This window comes from Podarcis tiliguerta, assembly GCF_965153285.1.
Source record: "Podarcis tiliguerta genome assembly, chromosome: 1".
Lineage (NCBI taxonomy): Eukaryota > Metazoa > Chordata > Lepidosauria > Squamata > Lacertidae > Podarcis > Podarcis tiliguerta.
This window is the reverse complement of record NC_139534.1, coordinates 42,551,053-42,577,378: the sequence shown is the minus strand read 5'-3', so window position 1 is coordinate 42,577,378 and position 26,326 is coordinate 42,551,053. Positions and strand designations below refer to the sequence as shown.

General features: G+C 41.2%; 1 protein-coding gene across 3 annotated transcripts in view; it reads right to left on the bottom strand.

The window, feature by feature from the left end:
• DPP10 (dipeptidyl peptidase like 10) overlaps positions 1–26,326 on the bottom strand; it is a 542,405-nt gene that overhangs the window by 201,543 nt on the left and 314,536 nt on the right. Inside the window, exon 1 of one of the 3 annotated variants that reach the window (XM_083408080.1) lies at positions 16,769–17,733. The exons of 1 other annotated variant lie outside the window; for it this stretch is intronic. In XM_083408080.1, coding sequence (XP_083264206.1) covers positions 16,769–16,846 — 78 coding nt within the window. In that variant the 5' untranslated portion in view covers positions 16,847–17,733. Of the gene's footprint in view, positions 1–16,544; positions 16,567–16,768; positions 17,734–26,326 lie in introns of those variants that run through there. One more of the 3 variants, XM_083408082.1, reaches the window with a different exon arrangement.

Genomic DNA, 26,326 nt, shown 5'->3' with positions numbered 1-26,326 from the left:
AGAGGGGCTAATTTGTTCAGTAATAGTTTGTGTACTTATGTTTTGACATGTAAGCCACCCTGAAGGATTTTTTATTTAGCAAGGTGGCATGTAAATATATATAAATAAATGGTTCATGCAATTCTGAACTTTTTGGTGTCTATTCTAGACTTTCATAGCAAATGATGGCATTTCAAGGTATAGTCAAATGCAGTGTTCCAAATCTCTTTTTCATGAAAGTTGCCAGAGTTTTGGAAAGGGACGGTGGAGATGAAACATGGACATCACTTTAAAAAGCCCAACAGCAAAACTGAATGGCACTAGTAATTTCAGCTGAACTCTAATTAAATGAACCAATACAGCATTTTATATAAAAGATATTGTACCCCCAAAATCAATCTTTCTTAAAGTGGATCTTTTCAAACTCAAGAGTATTCTCTAAACAGCACGCTTTGCTTATTCCTAAGACGGGGTGGGATCAATACTGTCGCCTACAGAATTTACCACGACAAACAGTGAAACAAAGGTTTAAATAAATCTTAACAGTTGCAGTATTACAATTCCGCAATACAGGATTGCCCCCCCCCCCCAATTTTTGAGTAGACATTAGCAATTGTAAAGCACCTCATGACTGAGCATCAAAATTGCTTTATTAATGTTTTCAAATATATCACTGTAGCTGCTCTGTGAACAACACATCACAGATGGAAAAAACAAGACCCTAACGTAAGAAATTACAACACCTTAAAAATATGCTAATAATTACAAGGAATAAATAATTACTGTTGCTGCTGTTTTCACACTGCTGGAGCAATACATTTTGCTTGCTAGAGTAGAGTTCAAATCTCTTCCCTTCCCTGCTCCTTGCTGCAGCAGAAAAACACCAGTTCCTGCTTTCATATATCCTCCTCTCACAGTTTCACCTGAAGCAGGTTGCTTCACCTTGCTTGCGAGGCAGGACTACCCTGTTGTTACTTACGTCCATTAATTATAATGAGACTGCTCTCAGCATGATTTATTTGGATATACTCTGGCTTGCACCCAACTAAGCTTTGCTCAGAGCAAGCCCACTGAAATGAATGGATCCAAGTTAGTAATGTCCATTAATTTCAATGGGTCTATTCTGAGTATTGCTACTGTTGGACACAATATCCTATGAGCATTATTACACAGACACATCTGCATACTTTTAATCAGGAGCAGTCAGTGAGGAGGGGCAAGCATTGCACATATGGCCTCCATGGTACATATCCCAGTATGTCTGCTGGTTTCCATTCAGTCTAGATACAGTCTATTCTAAGCATTCAACTCCGACTGGATTGATAAGGAGGTGTAGAAAACAGACTTCAAAATTTATGAAATGAAAATCTTCCAGCTATCGGAAGGGTTTATCCCTTCCTTTGATTCATTTAGTGACAATTCCCTGCTATCATAATTTAAGATATCCTGAAAAATATTAGATTGATTTCTTGGGTAATGCCTGAAGGCATTGCTTTCCAGATGTCATTTTGTCCGGTTTCAGTAAAGTTTCAAATGTAAGATTTTGCAGAAAAGTATCACATAGGCTTCAGTATATGTTTAAATATTCACTGCCATTTATTCATATTTGAATGGATAGTCAAATGATACTTAGCTGACCATGTATCCTACTCTTCAGAGAATAATCCTTTCTTTAGGATTTAGACAATCCTACTGTCAGAGAACAGTACTCTGCATGAAGGTATCCTCTCTTTGAAGGACTGTGCTACCCAAGTCCAGCTTAAAGATTAAAATCCACAAGCAGAGAGAAGAGGAGCCTTAATGTTGGTCACTGTCATGAACCCCTGGCCTACCTGACAGGAAGTCAATATGCCAAGTCCAGGGACAGTCCAGGGACAAGCCACATGCCCAAAGTCCAAACCAAAGCAGTCTCACAGAACATCCAAGCTGAAGTCCTTCAACACAGGCAGTTGAGCAGACACAACACTTCACCTCTGCTGCCCTTTAATACTATGCCTACTGATTGCAGCATCTGGACTTGATGAGGCACCTGCTCCAAGCCTACTCAAGAAGAGAAATCAAACAAGTCCTCCCAGAGCTAGCGAGCCCCACCTGGCCAGCTAGGGAGCTGAGCTGTGGGCAAATTAGCAGATGATGCACACACATGTGCCACTATATTAGGATATAAATTTTATTGGAAGCAAATACTAAGACACAGAGAGTAGAGATCTAGAGCTATCATCAGACACCATATAGTTACATATGAACAAAACTATATCAGAACATGACACCACCAACTTCAAAACTGTTAAGGATATATTACAAGTTCAGCTACTGAAGGCTATAACTTAAAAACAACCATGAATTCACTTGCTGGGATTCTGAATGATGTCTAAGTGTACAAAATCTTGATATTCTGTGAGATGGGTGTTAAAATTTTCAGTTGCCAAACTGTGTTATTTATGATGCATTATTCCCCTTAACATAGAACTCTTCTGTTTTGAACAGCTTCTTTGCCATGGAGAACATAATGAGTTCTGTAATATTAATTCATTAATGACAAAGCTAAATATCTTTAACACACATTTCAAATGATCTATTTAACAGAAGGAGAAACGTTCAGCAGTAAGTAAGTACACACTGAAGGCTTTTCTATATGGTATTTCCATTTTCCTACTGTCTACAGGCTTACAGCCATTATGGAAAACTATTAGAATATAAACATCCAAAGTTCTATACAACAAGCAATTCTCAAAGATGCTTCATCAATCATTAACAGGATAATATTGTCAGCTGTTTCTGAATGAATTTTCCTTCACCACAGTTTAATCAACTTCCATTCTAATAAGCATTCATAAAAGACTGGAACATCCAAAGTTATAATTAGTTTTTAAAACGTTTTTTTAAAAACCCACTTGCTGAATAATTCATATCAAAAAGTTCAGCAAAACTTATAGGCAACATCTTTTTAGATTAGTTCTGTAGGCCAAATCCAAAATCTTAACAATAAATATTATTTTAATACAGCTTCAGTTAAAAATATTTTATTCAAAAGAATCTTCTGTGCACATCATTCCATCTGACAGCACATCGTCAGATTACCTTAAAAAAATGGATTAAAAAACCAAACCAAAAATTTTATTCCTAATGTACTCACAGTTCTAAATCATTGCGTTTTGGGAGCTCAGGATATATTAAAACTACCAACATTGAGATTAAAATCTTGCCCCCTCCATGGGGGGGATAGTATGAAACATTCCAATTTAAACAATGAAGAGTCTTTTGGCACATTAAAGGCTAACAAAATTATTTTAGCGTAAGTATCTTTGGACAAAACAGAAAACTATGTTTAATTAAATCCTTCCTAGTTTAACTACAGTGTGTAGTGAAGGGAGGAGCGAAGGAGTTCAGTGTGGCAACTTGATGTGTGAAGAAAAGGCATGCACAGGGAAAAAGCTTGTTCACAGCTCCATTTAATAAAATGAGATACAGGAACATGGGAAGTGAACATATACAGACGGTTGGTCCATCTTACTTTCCAGCATTTGAGGTAGCTATTCTTTCCCAGCACTACCTGGAAATTCTAGGAAGTGAATTTTGGACCTTCTATATGCAAATAATTTGCTCCAATGCTCCCAAACCTTCCAAGCATTGCTATAGTTTCTGTGCAAATGAGAAAATGGAAAAGAATGGTGAGGCACCTCCCACAATATCTACAAGAGGGATTTTATTATATTTTCCACACTACGGTAGTTTGACAACTACCTTATGTTACAACAAAGGCTAGATTATCTGATTAGAGAGAATTATGCAGCCATCAAGAGATGGTTGCAGCAGGTACATCAAGGAATGATTATCCAAGGAACTTTACCAGAAAGGGAGGCTGTGTTTCTGGATAAGGATTAGCAGGATATGTTCTGGGTGTTGTTTTTTGCAGCTTTGGAGCAATTTGGTTTGGGCTGCCTCCTGAATAGTTTTGTGGGAGAAAGCCAATGAAGAGCAGAATGGAGTGACACATGTGCAAAGTGGAATTGCTTCAGAACCACTATGTGTGGAAGATCTAGACCAGGCATAGGCAAACTCGGCCCTCCAGATGTTTTAGGACTATATCATCCCTAGCTAACAGGACCAGTGGTTAGGGATGGTGGGAGTCGTAGTCCCAAAACATCTGGAGGGCCAAGTTTGCCTATGCCTGGTCTAGACAAGCCAAAGAAATAACGCATAAAGCTTCTAACTTGGATGGACCCAGAGAAAGCCTCTGTAGGGCAATGGATAGAGTGCAGTGCCGTCTTAAGCATATCCAGCGCCGTGCTGCAAAGATCCCTCCAGTGCCCCACCCCCCGTTTCCCAGAGTTGTCAACCTCTTCCCAAGCCTCTGCGGGGATCGCTCTCTTCTCGCGGGGGCTTGGTAAGGAAGCTGCACGCCCGCCAGCCATATAGTCGGCGGGGCGCAGCTTCCATCCTAAGCCTCTGCAGGGATCGCTCTCCTCCGCGGAGGCTTGGGAGGCAAGCTGCACGCCCGCCAGCCATATGGTTGATGGGGTGCAGCTGGAAGGTGCAGGAGGGAAAGGGGAGGCTGCCGGCAAAGCCGTGCAGCTCCCCCACTCGCTGGGGCGCCCTTGAGAAGCCAGCACCCTGGCGCAATGTGCCAGTAAACCCAATGGGAAAGACGGCTCTGATAGAGTGTTAAACTAATTGTACCTTGGATGTAAATGCTCCACTACATTTAATATGAAACAGCTTTTCCTTCCTACTCAACCACTTCTGCAAATATTTGTTGAAGAAGATTTGGCTAAGGACAGAACAAACAGTCAAAATGTGTACCTTTATAGTGGACCTATAGCTACTTTTTCAATTACTATGGAAGTAGAAAGAGAACAATTAAGATATTCCCCAAATTATTGACAATTTTAGTACTTGGGTTTGAAATGTTGCACTGTAAATCTGAGGGGAAGTGTGATTTTATATGCATCCACAAAATGTGAAAGTGTAACAGAAATTCCACTAAACCTCTGGGAGAATAACACTCTGAAGGGAAGGATATTTTTTTTTCTTTAACATGCTGAAAAATGTTCCCATGTTGACATGATATATTGCTTTCCATGTGCTTTTTTCACAAGGTGTTTGTTATCTTGGCACATGTGCTGTTAAGATACTAGGTTACCATGGCAAGCACACATTTTTTATTGAACTTGGGGGTAAATAAAATAAAAAGATGTGCCATGTGTTGGCAACTCAAGTCAGCAATGCTTAAAAGCTGCAGTAAATTACACACTTAAAACTGGTTCAACTTTCACTTTTCCTAAATAAGAAACTTGACATGTTATATGGGAGGTGGGAAATATCCCTGCCAAGTGCTTGTGGCTAAACTCTACTGTATTTAAACTGATTAGATTTTAAACATAATATTTAATGTTATATACACTGTATATACATAATACTGTGGCTATAAATAAATCTTACATATATACTTCTAATGAATGGATTACGTGAGAAGATTATTTTTCAGTTTTGTCTGGTGTGCACTTTCTTTTCAAAAGGAATTGCATTGTGATTTACAATACTACTTCTGCCTTATGAGTTTGTAATAATACAAACTTCAACAAATCTTTAAAAAATAAGAGCAGTGTTCCATTGTGGGGGGAGGGATTCATCTTTTACCAACTGATCAATAAATTGGTCTATTCCTCTGTTTGCATATTTTATAACTCTGGCACTATTTAAATTGGGTATATATTGTCCAGTTACAACAATTCAAAGTAATATGCCTAGGGATTCACATGATGGAGAAAATAGCTGGCTATATATTAATTGAAAAATACTATGAGTAGTAGTAGTAGTAATAATAATAATAATAATAATAATAATAATAATAATAATAATTAAATAATAATAATAATAATAATAATAATAACAACAACAACAACAACAACAACAACAACAACAACAACAACAACAACAACAACAACAACAACAACAATATATTTATAACCTGCCCTTCTGGCTGGGTTTCCCCAGCCACTCTAGGTGGCTCCTGACAGAATATGAAGAAGAAGAAGAAGAAGAAGAAGAAGAAGAAGAAGAAGAAGCAGCAGCAGCAATAAAACATCAAACATTAACAACTTCCCTAAACAGAGCTGTCTTCAGATGTATTCTAAAAGTCAGAGAGTTGTTCATTTCCTTGACATCTGATGGGAGGGCGTTCCACGGGGTGGGCTCCACTACCAAGAAGGCCCTCTGCCCCTCGCTTCTCACAATTAAGGAACCACCAGAAGGCCCTTGGAGCTGGACCTCAGTGTCCGGGCTTTACGATGAGGGTGTAGACTCTCCTTCAGGTATACTGAAGGGGGAGCACCTTGATCAATGGAGGGCACTTTTCTTCTTAGCATATCCATGGCTGTTCTGGAGCAGGAATACTTTGTCACCTGAGAGCAGAGTGACAACTGTATACATGATGTATTGTAAGAAATCCCTGTTATGTAAGAAATGCCCAGTGTTCTATGTATGTAGACATTGGAAAGTGTGTCTCACAATCTGATAGCGGAGGGCAGGAAGGCAGCTCCACTGAGGCCCATGCTTATCCTTCCTGCAAAGCAACAGTACCCACATTGGAGTGAATCGTAGCCTAATAATTTGGAAAACAGAATACAGTTTACAGTGAATAATTGAGTGGCTACAGGGTTCTGACTGTAGTTTCAATCCAATCATGGTCTCATAGGGCAGATTCTTCCAGTACATTTTCTGCTTAGTACAGATATATAAACTGAGTGAAAATACAGTGGTACCTCGGGTTACATACGCTTCAGGTTACATATCCTTCAAGTTACAGATTCCACTAACCCAGAAATAGTACCTCAGGTTAAGAACTTTGCTTCAGGATGAGAACAGAAATTATGCTCCGGCAGCACGGCAGCAGCAGGAGGCCCCATTAGCTAAAGTGGTGCTTCATGTTAAGAACAGTTTCAGGTTAAGAACAAACCTCCGGAACGAATTAAGTACTTAACCCGAGGTACCACTGCAGTGTTAATATTAATAAGCATGATAACTTAGTATTCAAGTGTATGTTGTATCTTTTCTAGGCTCATTAAAATAGCTGTTATTTAAACATGAAATATAGAATTGTAACTAATTTCATTCAAGCACTGATTAGCATGAGCTTCAATTGGGCTCTCTTTCTGCCCTTCCTCAAATGAGCTTTCCATTGGCTACATGGATACCACATTGGCCATATCTTACAAAGTCTGCCTTCCATGTATTCATCCCACTGTTCCCATCCCCCAGACTAAGTCCCTGCTCACAATGTATCAATCCTTAAGGATGGTAAGTATTGTTAAGTATTTTGAAATTTCTTCCCCACTTTAAAAATGTATGTGGTCACCAACAGTGCTATTTTTCTAGAAAAGGAAAAGCTGGAACTCACCATCAATGCCTCCCTTGTTCTCTTATAATGGCAATGGAGCCCATCTGAGAGGTGCCAGAACTGTGTTCCCGTTGAAAAAAAGCCCTGGTCACCAATATGGTATTCAAAATTGAAATGTTGAATTGTATCCTGAACATGAATACTGAATTTTCATTTTGAACAGTCAAACAATGTCTATCAAGTTAGTACGTAAAACTTACTCAGCCAATTTCCTAATGAGAGAATGCTTGGCCATTTATTATGAAATGATGTGTCAATGTATTCTTAAAATATGTTCCAAATTCTAGAATATATTCTAATATTTAATGTTCATAATAGTGGTGCTGATAGCTATTGAATTAAGGTATGAATAGCATACCGTTTCCTTTTCTATTTTTCTTGTAACAGTTGGTTAGAACTGGAATACTCTTGTTTAGTAAATTAAATATCAGATAAAGTAGATGGCAAGCAGAACCAGAAAAGGGCTGTGATAAGAAGCCAAACAGATTGTTAGTAGCCATATTGCAGAGGGAAAAGGTAGAATATTTATGCAACATCCATGATGAATCCTACCCATTAAGGTAAAGGTAAAGGACCCCTGGACAGTCAAAGGTGACTATGGGGTTGTAGCGCTCATCTCGCTTTCAGGCTGAGGGAGCCAGCGTTTGTCCACAGTTTTCCAGGTCATGTGGCCAGCATGACTAAACCGCTTCTGGAGCACGGAGGACCGTGATGAGTGCCAGAGTGCACAGAAACGCTTTTTACCTTCCCGCCACAGTGGTACCTATTTATCTACTTGCACTGACGTGCTTTTGAACTGCTAGGTTGGCAGGAGCTGGGACAGAGCAACGGGAGCTCACCCCATTGCAGGGATTCGGACCGCCGATTTTCCAATCAGCAAGCCCAAGAGGCTCAGTGGTTTAGACCACAGCGCCACCCACGTCCCTCATACCCATATACGAAGTTAGACCATAGGTCCATCTAGCTCAGCTTAGTACTGACTAATGTGACCAGAAGCAGTTCTCCCAAAATTTCAGACATGAGCTTCTCCCTGCCCTACCTGGAGATGCTGCAGGTGGAATCTTGGATCTCCTGCATTCCAAGCAGATGCTCTACCACTGAACTCTGGAGATATTAAACTAGATGACCAAGGTGACCTTTGAATCCTCATTGCTTTTTGACAACCTATGCTTTTTTATGCTGTTACCCATTAACTTTTAAGACTCTAAAATGTGTCTGAAAGTATACAGTCATTTGTCAAGAAATACATGATTTATGGCAGAAGGAGCTATTAAAACATTCATTTGATCTATGAATGTTTTTAATATTTCATTCCAGTTCTTTAAAGCTGCTGGATCTACTTCTATTCTTGTAGTAACACGATTAATGGAAGAACTTGCTCACATATTTAAAAGTCCTAGTAAGCTGTAATTCATAGACTTGAATTAAGAAATACAAAGTTTTAACATTTAGGTTTCTAGAACGGAAATTCACCTTTGGTAACCACAATATCAGGATTTGTCCTTCTAAATAAAAATGTTTTTTCTACTATTATTTATTTTCACAACCTATGACTATACAGTGGTACCTTGGGTTAAGTAATTAATTCATTCCGGAGGTCTGTTCTTAACCTGAAACTGCTCTTAACCTGAAGCACCACTTTAGCTAATGGGGCCTCCCGCTGCTGCCGCCGCACCACCGGAGCACGATTTCTGTTCTCATCCTGAAGCAAAGTTCTTAACCTGAGGCAATATTTAGAGTTAGCGGAGCCTGTAACCTGAAGCGTATGTAACCCAAGGTACCACTGTATCACAAATTACTATCTATTTTTTTAAAAAACAATATTTTATATAAAGCTGAGTAATATTACTAGTGAAATATCCAGTAAGATAGAAAATACAGCGGGTGGGAAGGAGGAATGCAAATACAGTTTTGCTTATGTACTGGAATATTGCTTCTTGTTTCAAGCATATGCAAATATAAAATAGAATCAAGCCAACCACATAGAAACAGTTCCTAAGGCAATTGTTAACCAAGCTGAATTGTTACACACAGTAGCGAAAGTATTGAATCAGGCAAAGTGGTGCATGCAGTATTCAATCATGCAGGCTTGCTAAGAAGCAAACAGCAGCAGCAACAACAACAACAACCCTCAACATCAAGTACATATTATAAAATGTCAAGTTTCTGTGTTACCAAGCAGCTCAAGATTAATTGCTAGTGAATAATACAAAAAAAGTTATTAGATACAATCTTATTAAATAAGATTAATTAATATTTTTGTGATTTTTGTGTGCATGTTTGCAGGGAGCATTTAATAGATTATTTGTTTTATATAAATAGGCCTCTGGTTGAATCTACCAGAGCTCTTTTTCTTTTTGAAAAACTTTTTATTGAGTTTTATAAATGAGGATCATTGGGGTAGGTAAGGGATATTAAACGGTACAAAAAATAGAAAAGGTTTTCACATGTCATTTGTATATCACAAAAATAGCACAATAATTTTGCAGCAATGTCTATGACACATGGTTCATTATTAGTAGTCAATGATCTTGGTTTGTGAATTGGTTTAAACTAAAACAATAACAAAGGGGAAACAAGATAGAACAGAGTTAACATAACAATCGACACACATAGCCAAACACCTAATCAGGAGCCCTTGTGGTTGTGCTTAGATTAAGTAATAGTTATTTTTCCTCTTAGGTTACTAATGAAACAATATAAAGTGTTGGTATATTGATGAACATGGAAGGGGGGTTCAAAGCGAAGATCATAATTAAGGTTAAGATTCAAATTTAGATCTAGCAGAGCTCTTTTTATGTTTGTATGTATTTAAGGGGGAAAGGGATTTTTTGCCCCCTAAAAAGCCCACATACCCACCTGAAATTGTGTTCTAAAGGATTGGAAGCTCCTCCAGAACAGTGCAAGAGTCTGCAGGGGAAGGGGAGATTGACAGAAATTGCATCCCCTTCTGCTTCAATGTGCAGGAGTGTTTGCTGGTTCATATCCCCTTCCATTTGTAGAAGCGTTACTCTGGATTTAAACCAGTGTAACTTGTTGTGAATGTATTTTGAAATGCCCTTGGATTGTGACTAAGAAATGGTTTATGAATGAATTTAAATCTTTCTCACGCAAACCTATCCAACCATATAACTCAACGCACAGCTGTAAAAACACAGCATTAAGGTTAATGGGAAATAAAGCTGCAGCTTCCAGCTGCCTGGAGAATGGGCACCAGTGGGATGACTGCTACTGCTATGAAATTTGTGGCAAAAAAGTGAAGCCAGCAAGGGTGCCATCACAACCAGAAACCTTAGAGCCAACCAGAAACCTTTCAACTTACCGTAGTTATAACTGTGACAGCAGAAAGTGAGAGGGTGGAGCCACTATATGATATAGAATATAGGATAACATTATCATATCCTCACCTAGTTCTCTACTTATTTATGCATATTACTGTGCATGTGTGGAGGGAGAGAGAGAGAAAGAGAAGGGAGAAAGAGAATGAAAGCCTTGAGTTATGAATGACTCCTATGCCCAAAGAACATACAAGGTATATTTCACATGCTATGGAAATCTGCCTAAAATATGTATAAAATGTATGCAAATTTGATATTATCGTTAGGATCCATTAGAATAGATTACTCGTATCAATGCACTGAATGCTTGCTTATTTTTAATCTTCAGATAGTTTGCATAAACAGCAATAACCTCTACAAGATGGTACCGCTTAAGTGCTTTTTTGTAAACAAACTAGTCTCTCACAGTGTTCATACCTGTAGGGATTATGTGAGTATTCTCATCTGTGGCAAAATAGAAGCATTCATCAACTAGCACTCCACATTGGAACATTATATTGAATGGCTGTAGTTTCTCTTATGCTCATTAGGGGCTATTGTTTGATATATTGTGGAAAGTTGCTACAAGTGAGAGGCAGATAAATGCCATTTGATGAATTCTTCAAGCAGATTTGAGGGAGGTTAATTTAGGCTCAGAAAGAAGCATTTAGGTATTTTATAGTTTTTTAAAAGAATTCAGTTAAAGTCAGAGATGTAAAACAGGATAAGCTGACTTTTTGTGTATGTGAAATATTATTGTGACATCTGGGATGTATTGCCAGTGTGTAGGTGTATTGGGGGGACATAAAATTGGCGTTTTCTTCAATTTTCAGCATTTCTGTCTCTCACACACACACACATCTACATGCATTTTCTGTATCTTTTTAGTCTTAAATCTGGCATGGAATGTGGTATCCTAGGAACCTCAGCTTTCATTTGAGGGTGGGGGAGAAAAGAGGACAATAGCCATGCTTTCCTGCTGTTATGGTTTTTCAGAAAATCTTGAATTTGTTTGAGCCACATCTGCAGATGGCTAAAAACAAACAGTTGAGTTTGACAGTGACCTGCAAGTATATTTCGGGAGCCTCAACAGTTTGTGATTTTTTTTCCCTATGATTTTTTTTTTTCATTTTCTTATATTCTTAACAGATGAAAGGATAAATCCCTGCTGGGATTCTATAGTTTTGCCTCTCTGTTCTTCATGGTCATAGCAAACTTGGATTTTGAAGAAAATATATGTGAATACTTATTCCACACATGGTTATAGCACTGACATGTGAAGGGATATTTAGAGAACAAAACAGATGCCAGCTTTGCCAACTACCTTGCCTGCGAGCACATCTGTCTGTGCCATTTCAGGAAAAGGGGGCATGAGTGTGCACATCCTTCTTCTTCACCAACTCCACTTATCCCACTATCACTCTGAGCAGAAGGAGTTTACTAGATAGGAAGTGTGCACATACCTCATCTTCTGCAATGGCCTGGCATGGTATGAGAGAGGGGGGTAACTTTGTGAACCCCAAATATATGGAAACTGGAACTACCTGGGGAAGGATTGTGTCACATGTCTAAATAAAACCAAGAAATTTTCTTGAGCCCTGGGGTGAAATTCAAATGCAAAAGGGAGAACCTAAAATCTAACTTGGTGGATCAAGCTGCAAGGGGAAACAAGTAGTATTTGGGATTGAACCAAGAAAATGGTGTATAGGAAGATCAAACCAATCCCAGTGCCATTGCCCTGATCCAAACTGCCCACTCCACTGATACAATCAATAATATTGCCTGTATTTTTCTTTTCAGGAGACGTAATCACATAACTCCTTCTGTCACATCCAATAATTTCTGTGACATCTAATCATTTGTACCTAAGTGATTCCACGTTCTCATGCTCCTGTGAGAGAAAGAAAGATTCTCTCTACCATTGATAATCATATGAATCACTACAAGTTTCTAACTAAACCCTAGTCATCTTCCCTGCTCCCAAGTAAAATCTCAAATCACTTTACACTTGGGTGTTTGAGTCATTTAATCGTTTTAGTTGTTCTTATCTATGCTTTCCATGAGATGTGTAAACTATTGTTTTCCAAATATGTCAAGAGCAAGAAGTTCTATTTGGATACTTTGGAGAGCAATGGGGAATGGGTGTTTAAACCTCTCTTGCCTAACCATTTTCCTAGTCTAAAGTGTGCTGCCATTACTTTCACAGGGGGAAACATACCTTATGTTTTTCCCTGCATAGTTAATGGTAGCTTCAGCAGCTCTGGTGAGTGAGAAAGCACAATTTAAATGATGGAAATGGTGTTGGAAAAGCACCTACTTTCACAGCATAATTTTCTGCTCTTCAAAGTAGCAGCGAAAATCCTCATCACGGATCTCTGGCTGCTGGAAAAGTTCAGTTGGTGGAACATGAGACTCTTGATCACAGGGTTGTGGGTCTGAATCCCACCTTGGGCAAAAGATTCCAGCATTGGGGGGATGACCATCATGGTCCTTTCCAACTTTACAGTTCTAAGATTCTATGTCTAGCTTGGCACTAAATAAGCTTTTTGTTAATGAAACAACATATTGACTTTATATGTTCAGTTAGTTATCTAGCACAGGTCTAACATCTGACTTCCATTAGCATATATATTTTATGGGAATAAAAAGTGATGGGCTTTACATTTTGCATTTATTTACTTTAAATCACAGCTGATATTTAAGCCAGTCCTGCAGGGGTACCAACTTGAATAAAATATTGGGGGAGCCGGTAAACCCCACTCTGCATAATCAGTCACATGATATGGTGTGCACATACTATTTTAATGGCAATGCCCATCTACTGGGGTAGCAACTCCCTCAAATTGGGAGAGCAAAGGGAATTGGCTCCTACAAAGCCCTGGGAGATACTCCTTTGAGGAAGTCAACTGTTCTGCTTGCAATTTCACCTTTCTGAATAATATCACCAACTAGGCAGGTTATTTCAGTGTGAATACTATTTTTCCTCCCTTTTACTATCTAATACAGAAGAAAGCAATAGCAGTAATGCTGTTTTTATGTTTATACAGTGGTACCTCGGGTTAAGAACTTAATTCGTTCTGGAGGCCCGTTCTTAACCTGAAACTGTTCTTAACCTGAGGTACTACTTTAGCTAATGGGGCCTCTCACTGCCACCGCTGCCATGCGATTTCTGTTCTCATCCTGAAGCAAAGTTCTTAACCTGAGGTACTATTTCTGGGTTAGCGGAGTCTGTAACCTGAAGCACCTGTAACCCAAGGTAACATTGTATATGGATTTACCAGCAAAATAGTAACTGGAATCAAGTTGTGAGTGTTTACTGATCTGCAGAAGCTGAAAGTTATATGCATGATATACATAGGAAGCTGCCTTATACCAAGTCAGACAATTGTTCTATCTTATCTGACACTCACCAGCAGTGGTTCTCCAGGGATTCAAGCAGGAGTTGCTCCTCCAGCCCAACCAGAGATTGAAGCTTGGACCTTTTGCAAATGCTGTACTATGAACTACAGCCCTTCACATTGCATTGAGACACCTGTGTCCGAATGCTGCCACAGCTAGGCATTAGTCACTACATGGCCTAGGCAAAAGTGATAGCTGCTTGGCTTGAAAAATGGAAGTGTGACCAACATAGCAATGCAAGGACAGTAGTGAGTAAGATGAGATATTAGCAGGACAGGCTGCAAACCCGATTAAATTAATTACAAGGAACAAAAGTAATATTTTATTCAATACAGAACTCTGTAAAATTTCAAAAAGCCACATGAATCTGTCCTCCACATAAGCATTAAGTACTGACTGAAATAACCCAATCACCCTCTCCCAAACAAGTTTAATTAATTAATCGATTTTACTCAGAACATTAAAAGACTTCTCACAACAAAGCTGCAACTTACTAATTAAGTTTAGTGTTTCAGAAAACAATGCCATGTAATTTGAGATGGAGGGCCACACTTAAAAATCTAACTTGGGCATTACCTTTTTGTGAATAATTCAGAAAAGAAACTAAATAGGTAGTCAGTGCAAGATCTTCTACTGAGAAAATTGACATTATAAAACATACTGAATATGTAATAAATGTTATAGAGAGAGAGACAGAGAGATATAAATCTTGTCCAATAGTTTTCACAAAAGGCAATGGGGGGGGGGAAATCTTATTGCAAGTTGTAATATGTTTTGTGAAACACATTCATTGTACTTGTCATTATTAGCAATACATGGCTTAGAGCAGATGTGCCTATGTCAATCTCCAATATGTTCTACTTAGCTCCCCTCTTCCTCCCACTTTCTCAAACTCTGCAATGCCTTTCGAGGTAGTGTCATGGGTTAATGAAAAGAAGTGGGAGGGGTGCATGGAGAACTCGCAGGAAAATTGACCGCTAATGAAACAGTTTCTGTGATTTGTGAGCTACTGTAAGATACAGCTGCTTACTGTAATGAAACCTAAGATATGTGAATACTGAAAGGATATATCTGTAAACAGACATTCCCATCTTGACCACACTTTACAGTTCAGAAGCAAATTGCTCCAAATTGCTCCTTTCCACCTTAAAAATGGTAGAGACATCTTAGTGCTCCAAGCAGTAAGATTTACTAATATAAACATGAAGCATCCCAGAAAAGGGGGGGAGGGGGAGAGAGAGAGATAAATATGTATGTTAGAAGTCATGATTTGAAGTACAGTTTTGACAACTGAGTACTTTGTAATTGCTTTGTTTAGTTTAAAAAAAAAAAATACCACTACAGTATCTCTGTAGCATGGCAGTGAATAGTTTTGCAAGTGTTAACCGGGAGCAAAGGACAAGCAGCAATGATGAAAACACCAAACGGAGCTCTAGAGAATCAATAACATTTTCCTTCTGTTTCTTGTTGTGGGTATTGGGCTGGCACAAGTTTCTGCATCTCACTCCCAAATCTCTCTCTACACACACCAGTTTATTTCACTCCTTTCATCCCTGCTTCTGGCAACAGAGTAACTGACAAGCAGAGAGAATTTCACAGATTCCTTGTGTCTATACTGAGCGCACAGCACCATCTCTGGTAACACCAGCCAGCCTTTTCTCCTCTCTAGAATGCCACTATTAACCAGTGACCTGATAGCTGACAGCCTCTTCTCAGGGCCATTAATTGATGTAAACACAACGCATCTATAAAAAGCCTGCACATTTTCTATTTGCTGCCTTTGTTTAGTGCAACTTGCTGAGAAAAAGAAGCCCACAACCAAAGACAGAAAAACCAAGGGAGAACAGCAAACATTCCTTAGGATGACAACAGAAGGCTCTGAATATGATGGTCTGCATTCTTCCTCATCTCCCTGAATTTCCTAGTGCTGTGCCTTCTCCTCCCCTCTGCACCTGTACAGCCATATCATCTCTCTCTTGCACACACCTATTACTTCATCCGATAGTCTTTTCCAAAGAGGAGCACAACACTGGACTCTTGTCTTCAGACCTCTGCATCTTTTCCCTTCTCACCATGGAAGCCAAAAGCCTTCTGTTTCCCTTTGACTGCCCCCTCCCCTCCCCCACCAAATCTTCTCTGCCCCATAAAGGTCAGTGGGTTGTACTGTTATTAGATGCATCTAAAAGCAGGGCTCCAGGGCTCCCTTTAGTACTTTGCCTGCCAAAGAGGGAGATGCACGCAGGTTCCCTTCCTCCCCTCTCAGGCCATGGCTCCCTTTCCCACCCCACCCACATCACCTCCTTCCCCCAGCCATTGCCCGCCAATCCCCCCCCCCCCCATCACTTGCAGCCTGGCTGAAAGGATCCTTTCCGCACGCATAAGCAACAGTCTCCGCCAAGTGGGAAAGTCTTCTTTTCCAGGGAAAGAGGCGGCAGCAGAAGAAACAGCACCTGGCCCCATATTGTGCCTTCCTGGACGCTGATGCTCGCGCGCCCAAGCGGACTCTCATCTCTGTTTCTTCTTCCTCCCCCCAATTATTTGCCACAACTTGGGCTGCCATGCTAGTCCTCAATGGGCAGGAAATGGTGGACGAAAGCCCCCCGCCCCCCAGGAAAGCACACACAGATACACCCCCCACACAGGCTGAGGCGGCGGAGTTGCTGCCAAGTCCTACCTGGTCTTGCTGGGCAGCCTGGCTCCCCCGGCTGCCCGGGTTCGGCGGCGCCTGCTGCTGCTCCTTCATGGCTGTCATGGTCGGGGAGGAGTGGGGGGGGGGAGACACACGCGGGCACTTCCTCTCACTGGTCCTGCAGTCCGAGAGCCGCTTCCCTCGGCCCCGCTGGCATGACAAAAGCTGCCCGCTCTCTTCCCGCGGCGCGAGCGAAGCAGCAGATGACGCGGAAGATGAAGGAGAAGAAGAAGAAGAAAGAAAGAAAGCCGGCGGAGGGACGCGGCGGCGGAGAAACCCCCACCGGGCAGCGCGGGAAGCAGCCGCCTGCCTCGTCCTCCTCCGGCTACCGCAATTCCAACCCCCTCAAGCCCAAGCCGAACTGAGGGAAGCGAGAGAGAAAAAGCGCGCCCCCAAAAAGAGGACCGGAGCGGCCAGCTCCAAAGCCAGGGCGCGGGGGGGGGGGGCGCGGCTAATGAGCGCGCGACAGCCCCAAAGCGGCAGCCACCTGGGACGCGGGTTGGCTCCCCTCACCGGCACGGTCGGGCATTCCTACAGTGTGCCCCCCCGCCCCTCAAAAGCAGCAGCAGGAGGAGGAGGAGGTCCAGTGGCAGCGGCGAGTGGCTGTGGCACCGGTGGTCCCAGAGTCCGAAGTGCTTCCCTAAGGGCAGGTGGAAGAAGGGAGGAGAACAGCAGCCCAGGGCGCGCGCGCGCTCGCCTTCTCCCCCGCTCGCCCTCTCTTTCCCTCGCAGCAGCAGCAGCTGGATCCCGCAGCCCGGCGCCACAGCGAGAACGCAGGGGGAAAGGAGCACAGCGCGGCTCCCTCAGACGGCACATTCGCTTTCCCTCCTCAGCTGGAGCGGACCATTCGGAATCCCGGGCATAGGGGACGCTGCTGCTGCTGCTGCTGCTGCCTACCTGGCTGCTGTAGAGCGCGCCTCTTTCCCCTACCCCTCCGCCTTTCTCACTTCCCGGTTTTTGCACGACTTCTGAAGAAGAATGCCGCCTCCAATCGCGCGGCTGAATCCGTCACCTTGGGGTAGCAGGCAGGGCAGGGCAGGGCGTTCGCTCCAAGGGTGGATCGAGCGCTTTGATGGGGAACGAAAGGAAAAGGTGGGGAAGAGGAGCAGGCGGGAGAGGAGAGAGGGGAGATTTGCCTTGAGCATCAACTGTTAAGTTATTATGCTTTGGCGTGTGACTTCTGCGGACACGCACAAACGCACGCGCTCGTGCAAACTGGCTAAGTTACAAATCAGCCCCTTGATCTCGTCTCTGAAATGAAACATTCCAAGCAGGGGGACTCATCGGCAATCCAGTAGCCTTTCTGAGAAAGGGAAAGGTTTTGTTTCCGACTGCCATCCATTTATACAGAATTGCACAGTGCCAACGGCATTGCTGGCTCTTTATGCTTCTTCTCATCTGATGTCGATAGAAATATTGTTTGGCAAGGTGGAATAGTTTTTGCACAGAGAAAGAGGGGTGGTGGGGTCCAACGTTTACAATAACAAGTAGAAAACAGGGTGGTAGTCAACTAAGCTTTACTCAGAGTAGACCCATTAAAATGAATGACCATGACTAAGTGAGATCCATTAATATCAACACCTGACCTTCTCTGAGTCCAGAGTTTCTTTCAAATAAATAGACTATGATTCTGTGTCCACGTATGTCTCCACTTTGGTGGGGGGGGGGCAACAGAGACTCTGCTGATGTGCATGAGTTAATTTAATTTGAAATGTGCACTATAGGGTTCAATGAAAGCAAAATCTATTTTGAGAATAAAAGTCCTATATGTTTCCTAAAGGTCATATTCATGCTTTAGAAACTCAGGTGGCCCCCAGATGTTGATGAGTTCCAACTCCCATTGGGCCCAGAAAGCACAGCCAAAGGCAGTGATGATGGGTGTTGTAGTCCAACAGCATCTGAAGAGCCTATGAAAGTGAAGCAGGTCTGATCTGGTCAGTTTTCAAACTTGCTGAATTGGCCTATTGAACCAATGATATCTGTAATCATTATTTAGCACTTGAATACTGAGCAGTTAGGCATAATCTAATCCACAGATATCCGTGCAATAATGAGGAGTTTAGTCAAGCCCCAAGCCAGTATCCCAAGACCCAAGCATATCTATGGAAAAAGTTGAGCTCAGTTTCCTAAACCCTTGTCTGACACCATCCATCTACATGTATCTTGGAAACAAGTTACTGAAACAAATTGTTGTTCCATACCTATATATCTCAATGAAAGAACATGTTTATTAAAAGCTGATTACTTATTTTCTGTTTCTATTTCTTATTTTTTGCCTCCCAGACTTAGAAAGATTGTCCAGCTGGGAAAATCAACATCTCTTAACTTTCCATTTCCCTGATTCTAAAATTGGATTTTTTAAATTTTTTTTGTTTTAGTGAATCCATAGCACTAATTTTCAAGATTAATGAAACACACAGCCAAGGACTGTGTGTGCTAAATTTGCTACATATACAGTATATGAATAATAAACAGCTAGCAGAAAGTTTGCAGAATTTGTTACATTTGCTACATATACAGTATATGAATAATAAACAGCTAGCAGAAAGTTTGCAGATTTGTAGCTAAGGTGGTCAAGTACAGTACCACTGTAAAGTGGTACCTCGGATTAAGAACTTAATTCATTCTGGAGGTCCGTTCTTAACCTGAAACTGTTCTTAACTTGAAACACCACTTTAGCTAATGGGGCCTCCCGCTGCTGCTGCTGCGGCGTCGCTGCACAATTTCTGTTCTCATCCTGAAGCAAAGTTCTTAACCCGAGGTACTATTTCTGGGTTAGCGGAGTCTGTAACCTGAAGCGTCTGTAACCTGAGGTAACACTGTATATGCATCTGGAGAGTACCCCTAAATTCCTCACTGACTGACACTTCAGGTGATTTACAAGATTTACATACTTTAGTAGTACAGTGGTACCTCGGGTTACAAACACCTTGGGTTACGAACTCCACTGAGGGGCAGGTGGCAGGCAGACCGTTTGGGCCAGCGTGGAGCCTGTGGGTGCCCAAGCCACTGCATCACTCCCAGAAGAGACGCGAGGCTCGGGTGTGCTGCAGGCCCCACGGTGAGTGCCACCCGGCATTTTGTCACCCTCTTCAGTGGTGACACCCGGGGCGCACCACCCCCACCGCACCCCTTTCCTCCGCCCCTATTTAGAATATTGTGGGATTGTATTTTTGTCTGTTATTATCCACAAAATAATCCCTGTCAAAATGATACAAACACCTACTTGGTCATTTTATTCTGGCTTGTTAGAGCAACATCTCCATCTTATGAAGTATATTGTTGCCTGAAAAAATCACATGCCATATTAAGGTAGTTACAGTCTTCTCTCCAGCAATTTCCCGTAACCTCAACAGCCTCTCTAATGTGCACACACACAAAGGTGCTCCAGCCACAAACATGTCTATAGTCACCTTTATAAACAGCCAAATTTTGCCCCCACAAGGAAATCCTTTGAACTACTGCATGTTAGAAATTTTGCAATGCAACTGTCTGAAATGTGGCTGTCTATCATCTCCAACATGTAGATAATTCATGCAGCTTTCAGAAAGTTTGGACAGACAGTTCCCATTTTATTAACTTTTAAGACTTCAAACTTTGTAATGGTGGGATGTAGTTGGACCTGTTTAGGTTAAGTACACAGAATCAAAACAGTGTTTCAGATTATGTAAACAGACAGTTGTACAAACTGGGACAACTTTAGGCTCTAAGATGCCCTCTTGGCAAAAAGAACAGCTTTGAAACAGAATCCATTTCAGATATATAAGTTGGTTTTGACTTTCTTCTAGCTTTCAAGAATATAAATGATTGATTTAAATGCTTAGTTACAGCAAAGTTATGGAATACTCCTTAGAATTTGAGTCAGATTTAATAACTATCTAAAGGAATGAATGACACACATATATATTTGCAATGTTGAAATGTTTTATCCTCCCACCAAAAATCCATTTGTGTCAGCATGGAAAACATCTTTTATATAATGCACCTTTTTAGGATCTGAGCTAACTGACAGCTGTGGGGTGAACCAGCTTAGGGTCTTCCTAGGACAAACGGCTAAACTAGTTCACCTATGGTGTATTTATGGAATGCATGTTGTCTCTCTAGCAGACTCCAACCAGCAGTCAAGATTGCTGCAACCATTCGTGTGCTCTTAATAAGGATATAATATAGATGGGCGGTTGATTTTATCCAACTGACAATAATTTAATTCACAACTGACTCAATTATTTCATAAATGGTTTTGAATATAATATCATTTTAATAGTTCTTCTGTTATCCAACAATTATACTCTGTGGGGTGCTATAACTAAGCATGTCAGTGATGGAGAAGAAAGCAAAGGAAATTTAGCAGATCATTCATCTAAATTGATTTGTGAGTAGGCACCTGGATACTACAGATAAGCATGGTTGCGCTGTAGGCATGTGGAGTGGGAAATGGGCAAGTCTGTCTTGCTCTTGGTGACTGATATTTGGAATGCTTCCACTTACAAAGGTTTGTACCTGACATTAGGAGCAAACACAGGTGCCTTGCCTTTAGGATGCCCTGGATAAGGTCTTAATTCCTTTCCACCTACATCAGACTAATGAACCAGAACTCCACTGAAGTGATGTGCTCAGCTCAGACACCTAACAAATCCACAAGGTTCAATATTGCCGTCATTATGCTACATGCTAAGCAACTATTCGTTAGTGCAGTGTCTGATGAGTCTGTTATTGTCTGAATTTATTTCAAGCCTCTTAGAATGTCTACTTATATGCAAATATCCTATACAGATATTTCTTCCTTGTACTGTAGCTCAAGCACCATCAGACATACATTTTGGACAAGATGCCAGAATTAACTTGCTTCTGGTCAGTGAGTGCCAACATTTATCTTAGTTAACACTAGATGTAATAAGTGGCAGGGTGACACGTATCATAGCATGTATGCAGTACTGGCTAATAAGAGCAATATTCTGGGTGACTGGCCATTATTTTTTTCTGTGATGTATTAAAATGCATGCAATACTCAGAAACAAAGAGCTAGTTCCTAGAAGGGAAGAGATACAGGGCTTTAACTTAAAAGCTCTGAAGTAGGAATGGCTGAGCTTTGGCCCTCCAAATGTTATTGAACTCCCCAGCCAGCATGTGCAATGAGGAATGATTGGAATTGTGGTACAACAAATCTGGAGGGCCAATCATTCTCCATCCCCTCTGTAAAGAACCTAGCCATGCAAGTCCTGCTTTAGAACTCTGAGAGGTGGGTGGGAAGAGACTCTAGGCATCAAGATTAAAGAGATGCTTAGCACTGGAGATGGAGGGATCTGTCAGTTTTAGTTAATTCAGTTTCTCATTTTTCTGATCTTTAATTCAATTCTCCACATTACTGCAGCAATGTGTGTGTGTGTGTGTGTTTTAAATATTCATCATGAAAATTCATCAGCAGCTTAGTGTGTTTTCTCCTAATAATCACATTTCCGTATGCAGTCTTGATTACCTGAAGGAGCGTCTCCACCCCTATCATTCTGCCCGGACACTGAGGTCCAGTGCCGAGGCCTTTCTGGCGGTTCCCTCACTGCTTGAAGTGAAGTTACAGGGAACCAGGCAGAGGGCCTGCTCGGTAGTGGCACCCGCCCTGTGGGACGCCCTCCCATCAGATGTCAAGGAAATAAGGAGCTATCCTGTTTTTAAAAGACATCTGAAGGCAGGCCTGTTTAGGGAAGTTTTTAATATTTAATGCTGTATTGTTTTTAACACTCGATTGGGAGCCACCCAGAGTGGCTGGGGAAACTCAGCCATATGGGAGGGGTATAAATATTATATTATTATTATTATTATTATTATTATTATTATTATTATTATTATTACATACTTTTGCAAGTAATTTCCCTAATGCATTTGTATATGTTACTTTCAATAATATGTTCATATTTATGTACACTTCCCCCTAAAGTAGGCATTTTTGTAAACATTATTTGGTTGGACAACTGCATCACAAAATTCAGATCCGTGTTAATTTTGAAGGATAGCTATGTTTTGGTCTGCATATTGTTTCAGGAAGTGTGACTTTGAGAGATTCACCTATAAATGAGCACTAAATAGTCCCCCCACTCCTGCATCCCTGTCATATGCCAGTGGCTTCTTTTCTCAAATGTCCATCATTCTGCCAGCTTGTTTTTGCTCTAACTTGTGATTGTTTCCCCACTTTTACCTGCTTAACACAACTCAGTAATGGAAATGCTGAAGGGGAGAGCAGAGTACACTCTGCTCAATAACAATCTTCATGGGCACAGCAATTGTAATGGGCTGGAGGGGGGAGAGAGGGCCGAATGGGACCTAGAGGTTATCCAACATATCAGAAGGCATTTACCTTGCGCTTAGATGATAGCTTTTTAAACCATAGAGATCAATTTGCTGCTAACATGTGAATGTGGCAGATTGTATGTAGCAGGCCTGCTGAAGTGCACTTCTGTTCAATTCACATCCTCATATCTAACAATGTGTTTACACTACAGCATTAAACAGGTAACCAAACTGAACGCAAATATTTTAATCTGTCGGTGGCAAAGCTTGCAAAATTATAGCATTCGAACTGTAAAAACTATGTTGGCGTCTGTTATTAAAGCTGTTTGCCAGAGCAAAAATAATGATTTTTAAATGTTTCAGTAGGAGTTGTTAAAAAGCTAGAAGTATTTTCTACAAATAACTCCTTCTGAGCATATGTGCTGTTAAATGACATTGTCTCATTTTCCATAACAATCCAAGAGAGCATATGAGCTTCAAAATAAGAAAACGCTGAAGGATATTTGAGAGACACCACACACAGAAAATTTCCAATACAATACAAATGAAGTTTATTCCGTGTAGGAATTTGCATGAACGTACAATTATCATGCATCATAGGAACCAACTCCTAGGGGCCGAGTTCCCTTCGGCCCCCACAATAAAATATTTGAGGGAGCCAGTCGTCGTCCCCGAGTTGACTGGCAATGGCATTCAAATGGTGTGCATGTGCTGTGTCTTGTGATAAATTATGTGGGGCTGGGCTTACCTGCCCCCCCCAATATTTTATTCAAGTTGGCACCCCTGTCATGCATCTGTTTTGCTGCATATATGTGCAGCACAAAGGAAACCACAGCAGGCATTGACCCAGTGAGGTTGTGTAGATTAAATAACTGTGTTTATTTTTCAGGGTATTTATGCTCTGAATACATAGCCCAGTGACTATGGAGAGCATCATAGCAAGAGGAATGATAGTGTCCAAGTGTTGGGACAGTGTATACCGCTTATGACCTGGTGAGTGCATGATCTAGAAGTTTCTCATGAGCACTGTCGAATATGGATTTAGATATAGATTTAGAGCCTAATTCTGGGCTATACTGCATTAACTGACTCAGTCCAGGAAGAGACTTTGGTAATCTTTGGTAATATGGTACCCTGAGCGAGGCCAAAAATTGGTGCCCAAAATGGATCTTCTCATAGCTTGGTGCCCTATGCAAGGGAACTGCCTGCACCACCCTAAATCCAAGGTAACTCAGTCCTAAATAAGCATGCACAGAAGTGAAGAATTAGACTGGCTCCCCCGCAAGACTTAAGTAAGTCTCATGTATTAACATTATACAGTGGTGCCTCGCAAGACGAAATTAATTCGTTCCACGAGTCTCTTCGTCTAGCGGTTTTTTCGTCTTGCGAAGCAACCCTATTAGCGGCTTAGCGGATTAGCGCTATTAGCGGTTTAGCGGCTATTAGCAGCTATTAAAGGCTTAAGGGATTAGCGGATTAGCTGCTAAAAGGCTATTAGCGGTTTAGCGGCTTAGAAAAAGGGGTTGGGGAGTGAAAAAAAATCTCAAGACTTGCAAGACATTTTCGTCTTGCGAAGCAAGCCCATAGGGAAATTCTTCCTGCGAAGCGCATTGAAAAACGGAAAACCCTTTCGTCTAGCGGGTTTTCTGTCTTGCGAGGCATTCGTCTTGCGGGGCACCACTGTATATATTAATTTAATAATGGTCAAACATAGATTCAATATATGGTGGGAGAGGGCTGATTTTATAGTCCTGACATATCAGTCTAAAAGTCCATTTGTTATATCAACCTGTTCCCAGTAGTGGCTAATGGAAGCTCTTAGGAAGCTCTCAAGAAGGGCCTGAAGAGCATGGTGTTCCCAGGTTGCCTCCGGTATTCAGACTTATATTTCTTTTCAGTGTGGAGCTTCTATATAGCTTTTGTTGTTAATCACTCTTAATAAATGCATTAGCCATGAATTTCTTTAATGTCTATGAGGAGATTGGGATCTGATTAATAAAACCTATTCCTGCATCACATCCTTACGAAATACTATGGGTTGGAGCCTGACTACCTCTGTAGATGGAAAGGCTCCTTCCATTAATAGAAGATTCTTGATTTAGCAAAGGAGTTCTGCAGGCAGGTGAGGAGTGACTTTTGCTGTATCTCCACTTGCCAATTCACTGTAGGGTTAAGGAACCCTTCACAAAAGTGTGGGAGGTGGGGCAGAGGGCCATACTGGGAGGGGAAGTAACCAAATCCTACTTCCTCCTTTTACCAGCAGGTTCATCCCATGAGTGAAATTCTGTTCAAGAAATGCTCCCACTGGCCTGTGTGAACTTTGTGTCCAATCTATGATCATTTGATATAAAAGAACTGAGTTTTATAACAACAATTTATAAAAATTAATTGAGCTCACTGCTTCAGGTCAAATGTACATATTTCAGTCCATGTATGACATATTGCCCTTTTAAAGATACACCGGTACCTCAGGTTAAGAACTTAATTTGTTCTGGAGGTCCATTCTTAACCTGAAACTGTTCTTCACCTGAAGCACCACTTTAGCTAATGGGGCCTCCTGCTGCTGCTGCACCACCAGAGCACAATTTCTGTTCTCATCCTGAAGCAAAGTTCTATTTCTGGGTTAGCAGAGTCTGTAACCTGAAGCGTATGTAACCCAAGGTACCACTGTATATGCATTTATCCTAACCCCTGGAAGGGCATCAGGCTTTGCTATCATCATAGCAAACAAACATTCAAACAAGAAATACAGACTACCAAGCTGGTGAAGGCAATGTCATGAAGGTGCATCATTGGCCCATAACTTCAACTTATCTACATAATTGAAATTTGTGTCAACTAGTTTCAGTGGAACAGTTTCCTACTCCTAGAGTAGAAGGAGGGAAAGGGTTGATTTACAGAGTTGAAGGACCTTATGGGGTGGGTAACCATTCCCCAATAGTCAAGAACATATTTCATTCAAGCTTATGCCACATTTTGTTCAAGCTTTGTTCCAGCTTCATTTGTGGGCTAATTTATATTTTTTATCTCCTTGCCTATTTTGTGTGGGGGTTTTTAAGTGCAGACATTATGCACAAGAGGCTCCCAGCTTGAAAAATCACGAAACTTATTAAATACTTTGACAAACATTCCAGCATGAATGCAAACATCTAAGATAGAGTTCGGAAATAGCTGTCCTTACCCTAAATGCATAATCAGCACACATGACTGTGTGTCTTTGGGAAAGCGCTGGAAGGAATAATTTATTACTGGAGGATTCGG